A 21118-nucleotide genomic window follows, 5' to 3' on the forward strand; every position below is an offset into this window, starting at 1 on the left:
TGTTATTATCATCTTGAGGGGTAATTATGGTTTTCACTCACAGCATAGTGGGGGAGCATTGTCTTTCTTGTGGAACTATTACTTAACAGAACAGAGCAGACACTAAAGTTGAAAGTATTCATAATCCATAAATGACAAAAGTAAATTATGACATTTTCTGATTGCCAAAGAAATTTAACTGTGCAATTAAGTTATTTCTCAGCTAACACCTCCGCTCATTACCTACTTGGAAATGATACGACGACAAATTACTAAAGAATAACGTAATAAAAGTCCATGCAAACTCACTGACTAAACAGAGACAGAACCTGCTAAAAATGCCAACCTAGTTTTGGATCCAAATTTAAAACTTAGAAGAATTTTCAGTCTCGCCGCTAGATATATTGTGATCAGACCTCTCCTAACACTCTGCACTCTCACCCTTCTGTGTCTTAGGAAAACACTTACATAAAATGTTGACCAATATGATTGAGGCCTCTCGATAAAAGTGTTTCAAATGAATGAGTGGAGGATGGGGGCATAGTAATACATAAAGACTCATTAAAAGGTTTCACTTTGTGATAAATCAATTGAAAGCTTGAGTATAAATGCATTTCAAAACAAATGTTAACATTCAAGATTTATCGTAGGCTATAGGAAAGGGTTATATAATCTGGAAACAGCTAAATAGTCTAATAAAACCGAAGGTCAATCTTTCCCACTAAAATGAACTTTTTGGAATACATTATCTCTGATCCTGTACAAGTTGCTAACACATTTAATAATTCCTGCATTCACCAGTTAAATTGAAACCAGTAATAACATAAACACCACTTTCTGTAATAATATACTGTATAACCTTGATAATGTATTCTTAAAAAATACAGCAGCACTTTAAACCCTTTCTCATGTTTTATTAATGATTCAATCAAGACTGGGCTATTCCCAGATTGATGTAACAATGCCTTGGTAATGTCTATTTTTAAATCCAGGGACACTGAAGAGATTAGAAACTAAAAACCAATTAGTTGTCTTCCAGTCCTGTCTTTATATTGGAGAGAAGGGTCTCAGAAACACTGCTACTGTACATTTCTTAGACAAAAAATGTTATTAGCGCTCTCTTTCAGATTGGTCAGAATAACCATCCACAGAGTCAGATAGTTGTCAAATCACTCATGTTTTTATGTTTTGTCAATTCCTTGATTAAAAAGCATTACCATTAAAATATGCCTTGACCTAAACACATGTAAGTGCATATCCTGCCTGGTCAGAACTGCACCAATACAAGAACTTAGTAATTCATTCTTATGTCGGCCGTCACCGGAAACATTTACATAACACAAATTATTTCACAATGTCAGTAAACTATTTACTATCCGATAATACAAAAAGGATTACAGGTAAAAAAAAAAGAAAAGTGTGGCATATTACAGCACAACCACAAGACGTAACAATGCAGTACTCTGTTGCCTCTGAGCATAACGTGGTTAAGATGAGTAGAAGAAAATAAAGGCTGACTAAAAGTATATTTTATAATAATATTCAGAATAACAAAAGCCTTTATCAAGGCTTACAGCAGCATGATACAGATTCAAGGCAGATACAAAAATTAGGCCTACAACATATTAGAATACAAACCTCAAACTACCTTTCCTAACTAACAATGTTAATGCAAATTTAAAAATGCTTTGTGTATCCGCCTCATGATTTGAAAATGTATTTGATTCATTCTTGGTCAATGTTTCACGCTTACATCAAGTTTCAAGAAAATCTGGTTAGTGGTTTTCCATAATCCTGCTGAGAAATAGAAAAACTGAAGCTTAAAAGTTACAATCATGGTGGTTGTAGAGATACTGTATTGTTACCTTATTTTAGAAATAAAACACACATTCTGGTGGCAGGATGATCATGAAGGTGCACTTTAAAAAGGCCGTATACATTACCAAACATGTCATTTGGCACTGCTATCACTGTAAGGGGCAGCATGACTCATGTCAGCACCAGTGCTGTGGACAGCTCCCCTGACACAAGAGCAGAGAAATGCATTAAAAAATTCAATATCTGATATAAAAGTATTTGTTATCTGTCTGTTCTGCATAGATAGTAAAACAAATAAGGAATACAGTCCATCTCCTCTCACTATTTTCAGATGTTTACTCTTATTAATGCACTTCCAACTGTCAATCAGTGACTGATTGAACACACCTCGCTATCAGACGATGCAAACACCTGGCAATTAGCTGCACGACAATTTGAACAAAGAGAGGCGAAAGCAACAACAGCGCATTTACAAGATAAACACTGCCTCAGACAAAAAGCAAACATCGGGGGGCCAAACTCCAACCAACCTCTAATAAACAAGAGAAGAAACCCTAACACAGTCAGGGGTACGACAATTGATCATTGCACGTTGTTTTCAACAATAAGAAACAAATAACAGGCTTAATTGGAGAAGAAAAAGAAAATGCAGCCTTATGGGGTCAGAGGGAGCCAGCAGAGGCTTTGTTTTTCTTTAAACCAAATGTCTATCAACCTATTGACATCATTTTCATATATATTTAGCCCTATTATTTAGTGTTTTTTATGATGCCTGAGACAGCATCTCTAGGCAGCCCTGTCAAACAAATCCAAACCCCTTAAACAACCACTTTGCACCAAGCAATAAGTGTGTTAAAGTTATTGACAGTGTCTCTTTCCCCCCTTCTTTCTGTCTAGGGGACTTACAAACAGCCATTTATTTATCTGTCAGTAAACAATGTGGAAGTCTTCAACTGTGTGCTAGCTCCCCCCAGTGATCACTAGCTGTCTGACATCTTCATTTTGGTAAGGAAAATAAATAAATATTCAACAGATTTCTCTGTTCCTTTCTACTCTTTTGTTTACTTTATTATAAGAAAAGAAACACAAATTAGAACTTGTCATTCATTTGTAGATAGGTGGGGGAGATGCACTTATTAAAAAGGCTAATCATGTCACTTGATTAATGGCAGGAAATGTTTTCATGAAGAACATTTTGCACAGGCCTATAGAGAATATACAAATGTAAATCCCAGACCAACTCTGCCTTTAGTCGTGTCCATTAGTCTGTCAGGTCAGTCTGAGAATAAAAAAAGAGGGAGGATGGGGACGGTTAACAAAAGCCAGTTCAGTTTTGTTTGATAACCGATCATTATCAGCCACGCTCTCCACAGACCAAACAGCAGAGCAGAAAGCCTCACACAGCCGCAGCCACTTAAATTCAACAAAGCCAGGCAGCACGCCATTATCCACCATGTTTTCTTGCATAAATGCATCACTGTGGGTTTTTTCGAACAGACAAGCATTATTGCTGCAAGATGAATATAATATCATCAACAAAGGTAAATCTTATGCACCTTTACAAAGCTAATAATTTCCATTTAGTCTTAGCTGTGTGCTATTGTTTTGTCTTTCTCAGTAACCCACATTTTATGTTGTCAGTCAGCATATTGCATTTGACCTTTTCAATTTCTGTATACTGTATTTTATACTTCTTCTCATTAGAGCTACAACTGAGGACACTGAGGTCATTTCCTCTGCATTTCGTCCTGGAAATTTGTTTTTTTGTAGCAGACGACAACTACTTAATACCTTTATGCCATTGTTTTGCAAAGATATGGCAGGTAGTAAACAAAACAGTTTGGAGCAGCAGTGGTCTGTTAGAAGAAGAGCTGCAGGCGACAAGCTACACATTTCCAACTCCTGAGCAAGGTTACAAATGTAACTGCTCTGAAACCAGATCCCAGTTGCAATTATTACTGATTGCCTCTTTAAAAACAACACATTTGTTTAGTTGGCCAAATACACAAGTTGCTCGTTTGTTGTATTTCTTACAAAGTACCACACAATGTGTGTATGCTGCAGCAATAAACAATTTGCTATAAAACATTAAAACTTTATACAAAAAACATGAAAACAAACCTTCTTAAGATTTAAAGATTCAAAGGCTTTTTTTATCATATGCACAGTAGTTACAGTGTAGATATGTCAATGAAAAACTTAATTCACAGGCTCCTCCAACAAAGCAACATAATATATAAGAAAAAAAAGAATAAAATGTGCAAGTAAATAAAAATAAAATAGAAATAGTGCAAGAAGAGTCTATACACACGTAAATGGAATATGATATATACATAAATAAATTGCAAGATGCAAACTGTAAAAAGTTCAGGTGTTTAACAGTCTTATGGCCTGAGGAATATAAAAGTCTCTGAGTCTGATGGTTTTAGTCCTGATGCTGCGGTACCTGCCTGCCAGAGGCTGGTGTGTACTGTGGTGTATTTGTTGGGGGGACTTGAACTGGAACAACTCTGCCTCTCTTACAGCCTTTGGACCACTAAAATGATGTCAAAGAAACTCTGTAAAGAAAACATGAAAATGAAGCTGCCCGCCTGTAATTTTAAATTGTTCCTGTGCACAATGGCAATGAATCCGATCAATCACCGATGGCTGCTGATTTAGGAAGAAGCTGTTTCCATTCAGCCCTGCTGCCTGCTGTCAGCTTGGCCAACTCAATCATCAGTCACATCCCTTTGGCCCTCTGGCCCGCCGTGTCTAAATACTGCTGTTTGCATCTCCACCCCTCGTCTGCGGAGCTGCGGCTATAAATCACAGGTTAAGGAAAGGGCCAGCGTATGGGCCTCACTTCAGTTCATCACAGATCATTACTGTACGCTTCAAGGTAATCAATCGGCCCTGAGAAAACCCGAGTGTCGCGGAGTGACGAGAGGATGAGAAGTTTTCAGACTGCAGGCAGAGGCCATTTTTCCCTGTCTGGGCCATACAGAGGGGTAATTAACAAGTCCACAAGTTTTTAATCAGACTCATTATTGGTGTTTTACCAAGAGAGGGCTTTCAGGGGGAAGCAATTAATCTACCACTGTCTACACTTGAATTGTTTGGACAAACACAGACACAGACACAGACACAGACACACACACACACACACACACACACACACACACACACACACACACACACACACACACACACACACACACACACACACACACACACACACACTTTAAAATATTTACTCATCAATCAATACTTAACTGTTTTCCTTGGAAGGCGGCCCTACTGCTAAACTTTCTGATTAAGTAAGGACAACAGAACTTACATTTAATGTATATGTAACCCCCGGTTACTAAGACACACTGAAATAAGACTTAAGATAAGTTAAATCACCTGCCCATCTAAAGTGCTGACATATTTGTTCTAAATAATTTAAAAACAGCTTCCTATGCTGATTCTCTCGTCCAAAATAAAAAACTGCACTGTCATTTCTGCTAGATGGCAAACCGGGGGGCGGGGCATGACCTGGATTGGCTAGCTTAGTCTGCACTTTAGATGGACAGGTGATTTAACTTATCACACTAAAATTAAATACTTTCACGAAGAATAGTCTAAATCAAAATATCCTACATTGTCTAATGTTTATCTATTTTGTGATTATTTAAGTTACTAATTATGAATTAATTTACAATTATTTGTATTTGTATCAGTCTCTGTATATGAAGTGCAAAGTATAAACGAGTGAGTGAGGTGGTTACTGCTATGATCTTATTTCATACAGACTTTTCCACAAAATCCTATATGATGTAAGCAAGGCTGATTTGTTGCCACCTGATTCCCATCTAATACAATATGTCAAGTTAGAAATCATGCAGGAAATAGGAGATATCTAAAGAGAAGGTGGAGGTTTAAAAAAATATGACTTTTTTCAGTTTAAGGCTTATTTCTTGTCATGTTGCATTATCAAAACATGACGTATTCACTTAATCAGTAGCTGATTTGCATGTTAAAATGACCCTTTGCACAACATATTATTTGTCATTCAACCAGCATAATTGTAGAAAAACAAGGCACTGAATATGATTTATTTTTTTCTAGTTTCATTATTCACTTTGCATTGTGGCAGTTTTACATTGCCTTCTCTGACTGACTGTATGCTCAACAGTCTACCTTGCTGCTGTTTACTCCATAACATGTATGTTGAATGCAGATATCCAAAAAACGTTGCTCCTGTGAACCCTTAACAACCACTAGCTCTCCAATACCTGCATCCATAACCCAGAAATCTCTCCTGAGGAAAAGGATTATCTCGACTGCACAACACGCCACTGAGCAGAGCGGAAAAGGTTTCTCAGTGCATGCCACCACCAAACTCAAACAGAAATAAAAGATCCATACAGATCATTGTCTGTGAAAAATGACAGCCTTGGGGAGCAAAATGGGTACTCTTCCAAGGGAAAGAGGTAATTACATGTGAGAGGAACAGCATTACCCTGCCAAGGTTGCTAATAATGGAGGCTCCCAGTTTGGCCTAAGCAGTAGATCTCAGAAAATCCATTTATAGGACGTCCAAACTCCCAACCCCTGATACCCATGAAAACACTACAACCTCAAACAGCTGAGTCCTAAACCTCATTAACATTAAGGACAGTGGGGCCTGCCATCGAGATACAAAATCCAAAAATGCCATGATGATGATCGCAATATTTCCACAATAATACAGTCTGCTTGAAGACTTAGAAGACAGAACAGCTGGCCTGCACAAGCTAATCTAAATCAGATTTGAACAGATGTTTTATGATACTCTAATTTATAGTTTTTTTTAATCACTTAACTCTTTCTTATTATCCAATACATGTACCTATCTTTCTTTATCTTGTTAACTTCTATTTAGACAACAAATAGTCTAATGATTTGTAATACTCTGAGGTAGTACGTTTTTTAGGCTTAAATTTCTCTGTTACACAATCTTCTGTTACATTTGACAATCTTTATAAAACAAAAGACAGAAAAGACTACAAACAAAACACTTTCTATCGACAAAGAGACATGCATTTATTTGTCAATATCCGAAGCCACAATAACTCATAGTTAAAATGTATTATGTGGTCAAAATAAATTAAGCCAACATTAATTGAGTGCAGGTCTTCAGACACTGATTAAAAAAAACACAAAACTGAGAAAATGGTGTCAACAAGAAAACAGTAAAGCTGATCATTAAGCATGGCACATGGACATATACGTACCAAAAGAGATGAGGAGGGTGAGTCAGCATCCATTTACAGAGCATTAACCCATCTGCTGATCTAGTTCTCGTAAAACAGACTTACGAGCCTCATGAACTTTATGTGTGCTCATCAATGGCTTGCAAGAGGGTCGTAAAATGAAAAGGAGAACAAAGTTTAGAGTTAACACTGCATTTTGGTAAGTTGTTATGGAAATGTGTTGGACATGAATCACAGACAATGGCAATAAACAAAGAATTAGCAGCAGTGTGTGCTGTACATTCAGCTCGGGGAGTTACAAATCATCAAAGAAATAAAAGACACAGGTGTAAAAAAAAGTGATTCAGTGGGCTGAAAGGAAGTGATAATGAATTACACACAAGTTTAAGATAATTAATATACCAGTGCTGCTCTATTCTTGATAAGAATAGCGCAGTAGAGGTACAGAGAAGAGTGATTAAAGGTAAATAGAAGCGTTACCCATTCACTGCAGGTATGAAAAGGTTTTCATCATTCTGAGTCTCAAAGGACCCCCCCCCCAAAAAAACAATAAGAAATCCAATCTACTTTTGTTTTATTATTCTCTCTATCAGTACTTAGGACCTTAATGAAGCATTTTACAGACTATGCACAGGCACAGAGACCTGTTTATCTATTGCACACTCAAAGATTAAGATATCCACGCTTCCCATCTTAAAGAAGCAAAGTTATTCTAGTGTTATTATTGTTATACAAACGTAATCACTCTCAGTTAACTTCAATGACCTTAAGGTCTTTTTTTCCCGGGTATTACAATGTTTTTCTCTCATTTCTTTTCAGGTAGAAACTCACAGCTTTGAAAAGAACAAGATGCGAAATGTAACTTTTGTCTTTAGCTCTATTCAAACATCAAAGACAGATACAGTATCTCAAAGCCTGGACACATATACACCAAACTATCTTCATAGCCACATAGCACCAGCATATGTTTTATTTCTTAACATGAGGAAAACAACCCTAAAGACTTGATCATTTGCAATAGCAAGGGAGTAGGACTCCGCAGTGATATATTGATATTTAGCAAGAATACTGTTTATTATGTTAATTATCTCAGTGTAGCCTGTCAACATGGTAACATTGGCTAAGCGCGTAACACATAGTACAGCATGTATTTTCTTGATAAAACAAAGTATTGCTCACATTTAGTGTTGACCCGACGATAGTCTAGACTAATTAAGTCATTGCGATTCGTTCTGAGGGGCATGTGTACCAAGTTTCATTATCCAATTTGTATTAAGACATTTTATTTAAAACTAACAATGTCAATGTCTCATGGTAGCACTAGGAAAAGTCAGTACATTTTGAAAAGGTAGGATCACTCATGAATTTACATTTGATGTAGCAGTAATAGTAGTTGCATTAGTAGTGTCCTTGGAGCACAGCAAATATAAAAATATTGTGGCAGCTTGTTCACTGTTAGCTCACTGCCAAAGCTCAGCCTCTCAGTGGATTTGGAGGAAGTTTTAAAACACTTGTGTCAAACTTGCATCATGTGAAAACGAATGCATATTTCAGGCATCAAGGACAAAACCCCAGGATACCCAACTAGATCAGTATCAGCTGCTAAGCTGTAGCCTGAGTCTTTCAAAGCCAGACAGTGTCTCATTGTTGCCTCCCGCTCCCTGCGTGACGCTGATAGCATCAAGTGAAACATCTTGCCCTGCTGAGCTCCAAAGTGTCTACCAAAATATATATATATATATTAATATGTCTCCCTTAAAGAAATAGTATTGCTGAATCCCTTACAAATGCACAGCTGCATTGCAAAAATCTTTGTTAAACAATTAACAGTTTTACTTTTATTAAAGTCAGGGTTAAAGGGCAGTGGGTAACGTTAAGTTACAGAAAGTATTTAAAGGAAAATATCACCCACGAAATAACAATTTGAATATCAATGTGCGCACCCCCTCTATTCGTGACTTATTTTTATAGATTTCAAATTGAAAGCAAACAAGTACAGAGATATGGCTATTGCCATAAAGGTCGCTAGAAAAAACACAAATTAGAAATGCTCTTATTGAGTGATAGTTTCTTTAATCCCTCACCAAAAGGACACCCCACATTTACACAAAACACGTGAAAGTAATTCAACCATTTTGTTAAAATAATCTGTTAGCAGAAATTAGATCCAGTTGACATTATGGAAACTCAGAATAATCATGCCATGAGTGTAAAAAAACTGATGCTTTAAGATTCAACACAATTAAGTTAGAAAAGTTCATCGTTAGAAACATAAAGTCTAATAACGCTATGTCTTCCAATTGTCAGTTGCTTTGTACTAAAGTTTGAGCTGTCCACTTTGTCCAGTTGGATGAACAACAAATATTTATCTCAGTGAAAAAAGCTGATAATGCCTGAAAGGTCTGGGGAAGCACTCTGTGCTGTACACTGAAGCTTTTGCTTAACTACAATAAATGCCTTTAGGTTTGGTGCATTAAGATATTTATACGCTGGATACTGTGTGTCTGGTTTTAGTTTTTACATTTGACTGCATCAGAGTAAAACATTCAGAAAAAACTGAAATAACACAAATAGAAAACTGCAGTGTTTTACCATTTAATATATGTTTATAACGCCAATCTGCCCTTTAGCCTGTCCCAAGAGAGCCTGGTGTTTAAATGTACCAGGTGATTACTGAACTACCAACTAAAAAACAACGTTTTAAGACATAATTACTATGTTTTGCAGCTAACAACAACAACAACAGCAACAACAACTTTCAACACGGCTGTCATCTGAAGTGCTCATTATATCATCAGACTGTTTGAAAGCTAAAGAAATAAATTAATAGCTCTGACATTTCCTCATGCATAGAAGCAGCTAATTACTTTTGAAAATGCCCTTCAAGTGCTCAACAACAGATTGATTAAAAGCATAATTAGAATGAAGACAGCCTCTAAAATGCTATTCATAGCAAACACTGCAAGCACGGTTTACACGTGTACCTGAGAAGATTTAACACACTCACCATCCACAGTCTCTCCACCCGGGACAACTTGCGAGAATTCATTGTGACGGAGTGGCTTCATGTGGAAAGGGCGAAGGAGGAGTGATGTAGATGCAGAGAGAGAAGTGAATAATGACCGGATCATAAACGAGACACACCTCAGCTCTCAGTGAGAGAATAATTCCATAGTCAGCATCCCGGCCCTAAGTTACACACATTAAGATTGAAGTGAGTGCCCACGTGGGTGTGTGTGGTATGTGTGTGGCATGGACCTTTTAAGCTAAAACGCTTCCCTGCGTTATTGGCCTGCAATTATCCATTATTATTCATTGTCGATTGACCTGATATTTAATTATTGTATTAAATGGATTTGATGTTTGGTCTGATAAATTCCAGAAAATGGGGAACAATGTCAATCAGTGTTTGCAAAAACCCAATATGGTTGTTTCTCAAAAGGTCTTGTTTTGTCCAAAATTCGAAGATTAGGAATAAGGTAACCAGAAAATATTCACATTTCACGAGCTAGAGTCAGATCATTTAGACAATTTTTGTGAATACATTTTTCAAACCAATTAATAAGTTAACAATAAAGTTGTTGATTGTTGGTTCACTATGTATGGATTCACCTTTCCAGCTCTTTTCATGTAAAGACAAGTCATGAAGGAGGGAACCAGAAAGGCCAACAATAACTTGATACTGCTCCCGTCCCACCAGAGGAGGCCAAGTTAGAGGCCTGCAGGAGAATCAGGCAGAACATAATGTCCGACAACCTCAGAAACACATGCCCAGAAGGGGGAGGGGGAGCAAGTGAGGGATGAAGCTAAAGCTCCCGGCCTCTTCACAACAATCAGCACTGAACCACTTACCTGAGCCATTAGCTGCAACTTGCTGTTCAGCACACATCAGCATTACACACCACACACAGAGCTGGGCCACTTTATGGTGCTTTTTACCCAGGGTTGTTTATCCCGTCTCCCCTCTACTTTTCTCCCAGGAGCAAATTATCCACAACATCATCTGGTGGATTGATAAAAGAGTTTCTCATACAGCTACAGGCCATGCAGGACTGAACTCCATGAACACCTTGGAGGTCAAAGGGACAAAGAACCAGTGAAGCTTATACCTGTAAGATCACAGCCACAGACTCATCCCTCCTCGACACAGCAATAACTGCCCAGGACAGTCATTTTTGCCTGTAGCCATCAGGGTGCACAACCAAGGGTTAACCCTGTAACCCATCAATAACCTGCAATGAACATTAATTGTATCTGCACTTTATGCACATATAACTTATACCCGCTCTGATACCTGCACCTTTAATGCATATACATATATATATCTGTTCAGCTCACATATCTGTAGGTACATTCAATAGATCATCATACATCATTCACGTTTGTTTTGTTACTTTTATGATTATTATTCCCGTGTTTATTCCATGTATACTATCTGTGATTCTTTCTTATTCTGTTGCTGTTATGACATGTGAATTTCCCTACGGAGATTAATAAAGGTCTATCTTATCTTATCCCCCTCAAGGCTTTGCACAATGTTAAATGTGCCTGCTGATGGATTCTGTCCATGTTGAGCTTATCTGGCTATTGAATGATTAAAAACTAAGTAGAAAATGCTTGCATCAGTAAACAAAAAAATAATCAGGAACAAGCAACTATTCTAAAAAATGTTGGAGAATATTGGAGCAGGGCGCAGAACATAGCGCAGACTGTAAAAGGAGGCAAAGTGCAGCACAGATAAACATCATCAAAAAGTGGTTACATCACATAGAGCAGTTATTTCATTGGTAGCATCTTAAGTGCAGTGTTCAGTCACAGTTTTGAGCCGTAGCGCTTCAGCCATGCTGGGCGGCTACACTCTCTCCATACTAAAACAGTACAGCCAGCGCACAGACGTCTAGGTCTGATCATGTAAAAGATGTCACTTAGTGACCAACTCAAAGATGATTGTCACCTTCCTCTGCAGTTCCCTTAAGCTCTGTGGAGTGTTTCAGCATCTTTCAACCTACTGTTTTGGTTTAATAACCCATAACTGTAGTGGTTTACAACTCTTTTCAGAACGGTTTCCAGCCACAGCTCTCAAGCCCACTCTACTCTACTCTCCATGCACAGGACTAAAGATGTTTGCCCTAGGAGTTGGTACAGTAGAAAACAAAGATAGAGTTTAAAAAAGGAGTCAATAATAGTCTTTTTCAGGTTTGATTAGTAAATATGTGCCTGTTTGCAAACATGATCAGTATATCAAATTTGCAGTTTATTTGCTGCTCCCAAGTGGACAAAAAAAATCAATGCACATTTAAAACAACAATCTCTTTACCCTAAAGTGTGCCTGTTGAAGCTGGAAAAAGACTTCATATTTAACATAAAATGTAAAGAATTTGGATTTCCACATGCATATGATGCCAAAATTCTGTCTATGTGCCAATATACACTTTGGCAAGATATTCAGCTGACAGGCAGAGCTTTTCTTTGAAGCTGATGAGGTGTATACGTTTGTCTCAACACATGAGCCATAAAGTCAGCACAGCAAGATGCCTTCCTCAACACATTCAGCAATAAAGTCTCTGTATTCCCATGATGCAACAGCCAATCTGGTGAGGGGAGGAACATCAATCATCGCAGTTAGGTTTTCCTGTCTCTAGTCGGGTACGATTTGACAGCCTGCCAGCTCCAGAATATCGAATCACTCAATGGTGCTCCCCCATTCCCTCCACCTCCGCTACACCAAACAATCATTATCTCCCCCATCTCTGCTCCATGTGAGCTCCACAATGAACATCATCACAGAAGTCAGCGCTCAACTCCCAGCTCAGGGAAAAGCAATCTTTTCCCTCTCTTCCCCAGAGCTCTGGGTCTCATTCAAACTTCTGACTCCTGGCTTGGAGGAACAGGAGAGAAATATTGACTGGAGATGAAGACGTAGGAAAAGCTATGCAATACAGAATGGGCCCAACAGAAGCTCCACAATGACAATGACCTCCATGGGCCTGTACACAAGAGGGAAGTTAGCTGGCACACGCACACGCACACGCATACACACACACACACACACACACACACACACACACACACACACACACACACACACACACACACACACACACACACACACACACACACACACACACACACACACACACCCACACACAACCAACTCAGAGCTGTGATGCAGTAAAAAACTTGTCTGACGGGCCAACTTCATGCTGAGCTTTCGTGCAGAGGTAAACAGCTATATATATGGCTGGAGGGACAAAACTTTTCTCTCCTGTCGTTGAATGTACAGAAAGGTCTCATGTGTTATTCATCTGAAGCCTTAGCTTGAGGCAGGAGAGGGCTGAACAAATACCAACAGACTTGTGTCACAGCAGACATGTTGTCGTTTAAAACACAGGGAAATAAAAAATTGATGGCAGATTTTTCATTTAGTTTTTCTGGCTTCAGGGCACTAATGTAGTGCATGAAGACTGAACCTATATCTGGGAAAATATCGGTTTCCCTATAGAGGTTTAGTTAAATGAAATGAGGTGAGGAACGTGAATAAATGTTTAAATGTGTTATTTATGTTATTTGTGATGATTTAACTTGACTACTGTAATGTATAGAAATTAGACAGATGAGATGTAACATTTAAAGTGCCTTTTAAAGATGCTGATAGGCAGATTGTGTAATCTTTAGACAGAGTGAGGCTAGATGATACTACTTGTGCTAACTTAAACTGCTCCTGGCTGTCGCTTCATACTTAAATGTTAGACATGAGTGAAATAAATCTTATCTAAGTCTGACTGTTACTCTAAATCATGGAGCTAACCAGCTTCTTTTCAGGCCTGAGCATGATGTAAGGTCACCTACTGCATCAGTACAGAGATCTAGACACTAACACATACTATCCTTTCCTACATATGTTGCCAGAAATGTACCAAAGCTACAGTGACTTGTTGCTTTTCCTGTTGTTCCCCTCCAGGTTTCACTATGCTGTGGTATGACCCTGGCGACTTTGCTCTGCCTTTTTCTTGCCAGTATCTCTGTTTGGATGTGTTTTTTGTTACGTTTTGTGCTTGCGTGTGTGTCTGCATGCCTCCCAGGGGTGTGTCGCTGCTGTATCATGGTGTGGTCGATAAGCGAATCTGCCCGTATGACACAACGGATTACTGCTGCCTGGTCTCAGCCCAGAGAACGACTGCGAGAGGGCTCTGGAGAAATGGCAGCTCCGCTCTCCTGCTATAATTCTAGCTGACGGAAATTTCCTTCACTTGCTTTTATGTTCCGTCTTCTTTATTAATGATCTCAGCCGGATTTTCTTTTTTGATTAGAAAAAATGAACATTTGTATACATCAGGCAGTGCTGCGCAAGTAATAGAATACATGACACTCAGTAAAAGATCCAAGGTCTTACTCCAAGACACTTCAACTCAAGAACACATCAATACTGCGAGAGGCTGCTGCATGATTCTGAAATGCAATCTCTGGTTTCTCTACACACCCTCTGCAACCGTTATGATAATTACATTTAAATGTCCCCTTTCTTGAATTAAATGTGGCAATTAGGGGGATGCTACTGATGATTTACTGTCCATCTCTGCCAGAAATAAGACCTTTGTCCGTGGCTGCAGGTCAGAAACTCAAGGTGACCGTGTAACCTTTCCAATCCTAATGAGAGCTGACATTTTGTTCCTCTTCCTGGATCTGAATGTGACGCTTTTAGTGGTGGCAGCTGGCTGGTTTCAGTTACTAAAGCTGTGAAGGAAACCATAGCAACTTGGGTTTTTGTTGTCTGTTTTTTTGTTGAATAGGATTTTAGGCTTTATCTGTGCTGGAGGCTCAGCAGTCTGTGTTGACGTCTACAGTACAGAGTGCAGTTGGTGCATTGATTGGAACACAACAGTCTCTAGTGGCAATAGAGAAACAGTGCATGGAAAAGCTATCATAAATGGTTTCCTGCATGTGCTTGGCATTCTAAACAACAATGATAAAAATGCCGGTAAGTCAACAAATGCACACAACGCTTGTTCTACAATGCTTGCTCTTTCAACCTTCCAAAGCTGCACTGCTGTGTATCAACCACACAACTATAGAAGCTAATTTTCTAATTATAGACAACATAGCATGAAGCTTTAATCAAAAAACTGAGAGACACCTCACACAGGAACCCAATGAAATGGGAACTAGTCAAGTTACAAGACAGTTATATTTAGTTACACACTCACATCAAGTCAAAAAGTTACATCTGTGGAGTTAAAATCTCCTGCGTGGGGATATGACTGACAGCAAGAAGCAGAAAATCAAAAAGACGAGATTATCTGTTGCAGGAATATTTAATCGGCTAACTTTTGACCACGCAGATTGCAGCTACAGTTAAAATGCATATATCAAAGAAAAGAGAAGATCTTTTGGACGTGATATGAATAAATCTTTTTTTTAGGCCTGTATGGAGGCTTAACGACAGCCGATGATACGTTTGAATCTACCACAGGAGACTGAAGCTCTACATCAGCCGTTCTGCAGGATTCTCTTCTCATCAGGCAGCAATAAGGCTCCTTTGTATTTAAACACTGAATAATAACCACTGTCAGCTTGTGTGATAGTACAGTGCATCATCATGAGGGAGAGGCACAGCCGCCCAGCGAGGCAGCGGCCTGCTGACGCACTGTTGACAGGTCTGTGGAGGTGGTGGGGGAAGGGCGGAGTGGCTGAGGATGATCGATGGCTTGTCAACACAGTGGTGATGTGTTCGGGAGGGGGGGTGGGTTAGACCTGTTGTGATGTCCTTTGGGAACAGAGGAGCCTGGTAAAAAAAACTGGTCGATAGTGAATAAGTCTGTCATCAGAAAAGGAACCCTTGAACAGGAAAGGCTGATTTTCATTAGGAGTCAAATAAATGTTTTCTGAGTGGACGAAGCATGACACCAGAACAGACAGGACGCTCAGTGTGCCGCGTCATCTCCAGATGGCCGTTAGAGTCACCAGCAAGCAGCAGCGTGTGTGTGTGTGTTCCCAAAGCTCAAACAGCCTCACCCTCTCCACCTTTGCAACCATGGCAACGCCGAGGGAGAGGTCCTCCTGCCGAGGATACTGCCAATCCTGAAGGGAGGAGCAGCGCCATGACAGCACGTTTGCCTTGTGTGCCCTTTCCCCTGCATGCAGTTTAAAGAGTCATCATCCCTGCATTGAGGTTCTTTCTTTAATTGTCATCTGGTTTAATTTTATGATTTTCTTTTTTTAACCTATAATTAGCTTTTAATATTTGAATTTTTTGCTTTGTGTGATTAACTTTGTGATAGTTTGTGAGAAATGTTCTAAAAAATATATCACTATTGCATCTTAGATCATACTATTATTGAGTTTGAGCTAGCCAAGACCTTAAAGCTGCTATTAATGCAAAGCCCGATGCCAACTGAAATACTGTCCATTTTAACAAGACTTGAGAGTCTATCCTCACAAACTGAGATTTCCCAAACAAGCAATAACAAAAAGGATAAAGCTGATATTATGAAACATCCCCATCCCTCTATCTTCCTTCAGTTACCATCACAGACTGTTAAATCTGATCAAAGCAGAATGTTTTCTCCCCAAAAATGTTTCTTAAATGAAGCACACATGCTTTGACTTTACATCAGGCTCTAGCCCTGAACTGTGTTGGATGTAAGTGACTCATCATTTTGGAGGAGTGCAGCTGGAAACAAGCAGCAGCTTGAAAGTAGCATCCATTAGTAGACAGTAGTAACCTCCGTCTGGCTGATTTATCCGAGCTTCCGGACCTCAAAGGAAGCACAGAGTTAAACTTGAATTGGAAACTGGGCCAGACCTCCTTTTCCAAATCTGGAGTATCTTTAAGACAGCAAAGTCAAGTGTATATAAGGACAGTGTGTGTGTGTGTGTGTGTGTGTGTGTGTGTGTGTGTGTGTGTGTGTGTGTGTGTGTGTGTGTGTGTGTGTGTGTGTGTGTGTGTGTGTGTGTGTGTGTGTGTGTGTGTGTGTGTGTGTGTGTGTGAGCCCTGGGCAGTGGTATCCGTATTCAATTTTATAGTTAAATCACACAGTCAGGGTGATTTATGATCCACTCCCTTTGAACTCCAATTTCCTGCTATCTCAAACAGAATAACAAAATTATGTAGAGAGTACAGTACGATTTCACCGATGTGAAACTTAAGCAAATGAATTCAAAGACGACAGACACGCACATATAATGATGCTTTACAAGATTAAGTCTACGATACACAGCCAAAAATACACCCTGAAATTCAATGGTTACACTATTAAAAACACACTCCAGTAATCTCTTTAGAGAAAGCTCATAGCTCACAGCGCTTTGTGTTCATCCCCGGAGATATAGCCTACGTAACCTTGATTTTTCAAAATAACATTTTGCCACCAGCCCCCTCGGGGAGAACATCACACTTTCTCAGTATCATGAGTACATTTCACAGTATCAGCCCATTTAAAGTAATATGAAAATACATTTCCAGCAGAATTTTAATCAAAAATCTGTAGCCTGGGAGGATAATATAAAATGCTAATTTATTATTAATCAGCATGCCAGTCTCAGATTAAGGTAGCCCTGTGGGAAAAGAGCTTTTCACTAATGACTTATACTTTTAGTCAAACATGAATACACAGTTGCTGTCACACAAACACAAAAGACAATCAGCAAGGTTTGTTTTGTGAGTAAAAATGTTGTTTGCTTATAAAATATAAATTTATTTGATGATTATCAGTATAAAAATAAGCTTATCAAATATTTAATTATGAATTTAGTGATTTAAATACAGCAAGTCTTATGAGACCAGGCTCAAGGCATGAACCTGTGATGTGCCTTAATTATAATCAGTAAAATGTTAAAATGTCTTTAAGTGACAGGTAACACATCTTCAAACTCTAAACCAAATAGTCTCTGTTAGCACCAACCAGAACAACAAGAGGAATCCAAAAATAGTAGCTTTACTTTGAGATTAAATACAATTCCTGATGCACTTAAAGCATCATTGTCTGCCATTGAAGCAGTCAGATGGACATTGGATCATACTTTTTTCAATATAAAATAAATTAAGTTATAAGGACTTATCATTTTCAGGGTCATTTCTTTTAAGTTTGGTGTTGTATTTTAGTTTATATAAAGATATACTTAAATACAAACTAACCACACCAACTGTTTTACTGTGAGAATGTGCTGCCCCATTTTCTTTATACATATATAATATGTTACGCTGTTATTTTATTTACACCTTTTTTGTTCTTATTTATTGGTATTACCTACTTTCATGCAGATGTGTTCTTTAATCTGTTCTTCAATAATTCCCTGCAATCGTGTGTGCCACTGTGGTCTTTATGTGTTGGAAAAGTAGGTACACAATTCCAAAACCAAGTTGAACGACATTTTTCCTTCTTAAGAAAAAGTTGAGCCTTAATGTCGTCAGTTCATGAAAAACCTGAATGAAAAATTAATTTGTAACTTAATGTTTTCAGGCCCTGACCCCTGTAAGGTCAAGTGTCTGCCTTAAATGTGAGACACAAACAGAGAGAAATGTTTACATTTGCTCTTCTCTGTCTGCACATAAGGAAATGTCAATACAGGCCAGGTCATAAAAATGTTCCAGGATAGTCCGGAGGTGAAATCCGAGCATATTTCACCTTTACATACACAATACATTCATTGAGGACAGTTGCAGGTTTCCATTTGCAGTAAAGGCTGCTGACGAGAAGAAACTACTGATGTCTCCATTGGGGACTCAAACTCTAATGATAGTACTGATGGTGACACATAGAGCACAGCAACAATTAATCAATCCCACAACAAACACACACTCACGCTGAACCTCGGGAAGACCACAGCAATAGCAAGAGAGAAATTTAAATGATTTCATTATTTTAAATATCTAGATGTAATTAATACATTTGAGACATTTCCGAGTCCATTTTTGCCCTATCCCTCTGCAAAACTAATGGAAAAAACAATAGAGCATACAACTTTTACTGCGTTGGAAATAGCACTTCTTGAAATGGTCTCCTCATCTCCTGAGGCTAAAGGCAATTTCATGCTCGAGCACGACTCAGGGGGACATCAGGACTAAAGGTGACCTCAAGGTTAACGGCCCAAATCTAATAAATATGTTGGAAATCCAGCAGCACAATAACAGCTCCTGGTCAACCTTTCTACAATCCAATCTCAACGTTTAATTGCGAGAGAAAATCATGATTTTCAATGTCTCAGCAGATCTTGTCCAATTAACACAGAGGCTCTTAAAGGAAATAAAAGAAATAGGACGAGCACTGTGCACAGGCTAGGTGTTGCCGTTGACAGCCGAAGCAGTGTCAGTGTTCAGCCTTTTGCCAACCTTATCACATGATTCTTGATGTGACAGACATCAATAATTCAGAAGAACATCACAGTGTGTGCAGCTATTTAAAGATTAAAGGAGTACACTTGTGTTTGCTGTAGCTTTGCACTAGTGTCATCTGCAAACAAGCAACACATCAATAACAGTTTTGCTGCTAACACAGTAAAATAACACATGAAGCACAATGATGGAAGCTGCCACTCAGAGAGCAAAATCTCAGCTCAAGTCTTCAAAACTCTGAACACGTTTTTTCTACTTTGCACCCAATTTGCATTTCAACATGGCACTTTTTGCAACACACTGCACACTGTTCTCTACACAAGACACATAAATCTGACTCTAAGTCAAGTGTTGACATCTCAAAACACTGCCATTTAAACTGCCACACTAATGGACAAATAAGCCATCAAAGGCGCCACCTGGCCAAACACCTAATTGCTTGATCGTCATCACATCAATCAGGATGCAAGCACCAAAGACCACTGGTGAGTACCTGTTTTTACGACAACAATAGAAGCTATTTAGAGGCTAAGATGTGTGTGGTGTTTTGTAAAAGTCAGCACGGTTTCAAAGACCATGCTAAGCAATCGTAAAAACTGTCACAAGTTACTTCATCAGGCTGAATAGAGGCAGTGTCTATAAGACTTAAGCAGCTGTGTGTCCTTGTCCGTTTCTCTTTTTTGATTCAAGTAGGCCTAATCAGTGAAAATCTGCCTCAGAAAAAAACATCATGACGAAGGCCAGATAACCAAACCTTAAGAATATAAAGCATTGTCATAATAAGCATTTCATTTTGATTGATTCTGAGATTGAACTTGCTATTCTGTATTTTCCTTGGTGTGCATTATCAGAAATAGAAACAGTTGAAGAGACAACATCATGTTTGCCAATGGACAAAGGCAAAGCTTTACTTTCATTGTGCATACATCTCATTGTTTAAATGCTGGATTTGGAACACATAGGCCACATGCTGTCTCATATGAAAACACTTAATTCCATGTTTAAGTCACTTAACGACAGGTGTTTCAACATTTATTATGGAAATTGTACTCCTACAACAACGTTGACCAATCTACCAAACTAAGCGAGAGCCACCATCGCTCGCAAGATCAGCCAAACTGTAAAGTTTAACACACAGATCTTTTCATTGTTGCGTGATAGTAGCTCCAAAAGAAAGATGTATACCTTAAAACACAAGCTGAATAACACGCAGTAGCAGGTCAAACAGCGACGGTTTGGTGTCAAACAAGAAGATCGCAACTCAACAAATAGGCCCATGGTTCCTGTGATGTCTTCCCCTTTCATCATATTTAGATTTTCTGGTTCAATTGCATAAAAAGCCAACATGGTGACCATCATAAACACCTACTTCAAAGCTTGAACATGATCATTCAGAAAAACTGTGAGTGAAAACATAGGCTTCATCCATGTTTGTTGGACAGTCCATGCATAAATCAAAGTCTTTGCTCTTCAAGCACCATGGACAGTGCCAGCAGAAAGGCTCTTCTTACAGACACACACACGCGAAAACTGCAGATAATCACATCAGATGATGATTTTTACTATCATGTGGAGGCTCTGATGGCCCTTGAATTTCAACTAGTGTTAGGCCAGCTTTCACAGGTCTTCCTGTCCACCGAAGCAACCAGACAGAAAATACACAAATTCTAGCAAGACTCAAGCTACCACTGCATAACGAACAACCTTTCCAAACTTTCATGACCCTGTAAAAGTGAAACGGATAGTTTATGTCTTCAGAGATACTCTCCTT

General features: G+C 38.8%; 1 protein-coding gene across 3 annotated transcripts in view; it reads right to left on the reverse strand.

Moving 5' to 3' along the window:
* LOC134865760 (dipeptidyl aminopeptidase-like protein 6) overlaps positions 1-21118 on the reverse strand; it is an 84358-nt gene that overhangs the window by 36546 nt on the left and 26694 nt on the right. The window contains exon 1 of one of the 3 annotated variants that reach the window (XM_063885461.1): positions 10024-10103. The exons of the other annotated variants lie outside the window; for them this stretch is intronic. Coding sequence (XP_063741531.1) covers positions 10024-10065 — 42 coding nt within the window. The 5' untranslated portion in view covers positions 10066-10103. Of the gene's footprint in view, positions 1-10023; positions 10104-21118 lie in introns of those variants that run through there. 3 annotated transcript variants of the gene reach the window in all.

The sequence above is a fragment of the Eleginops maclovinus genome, chromosome 6 (assembly GCF_036324505.1).
Source record: "Eleginops maclovinus isolate JMC-PN-2008 ecotype Puerto Natales chromosome 6, JC_Emac_rtc_rv5, whole genome shotgun sequence".
NCBI lineage: Eukaryota > Metazoa > Chordata > Actinopteri > Perciformes > Eleginopidae > Eleginops > Eleginops maclovinus.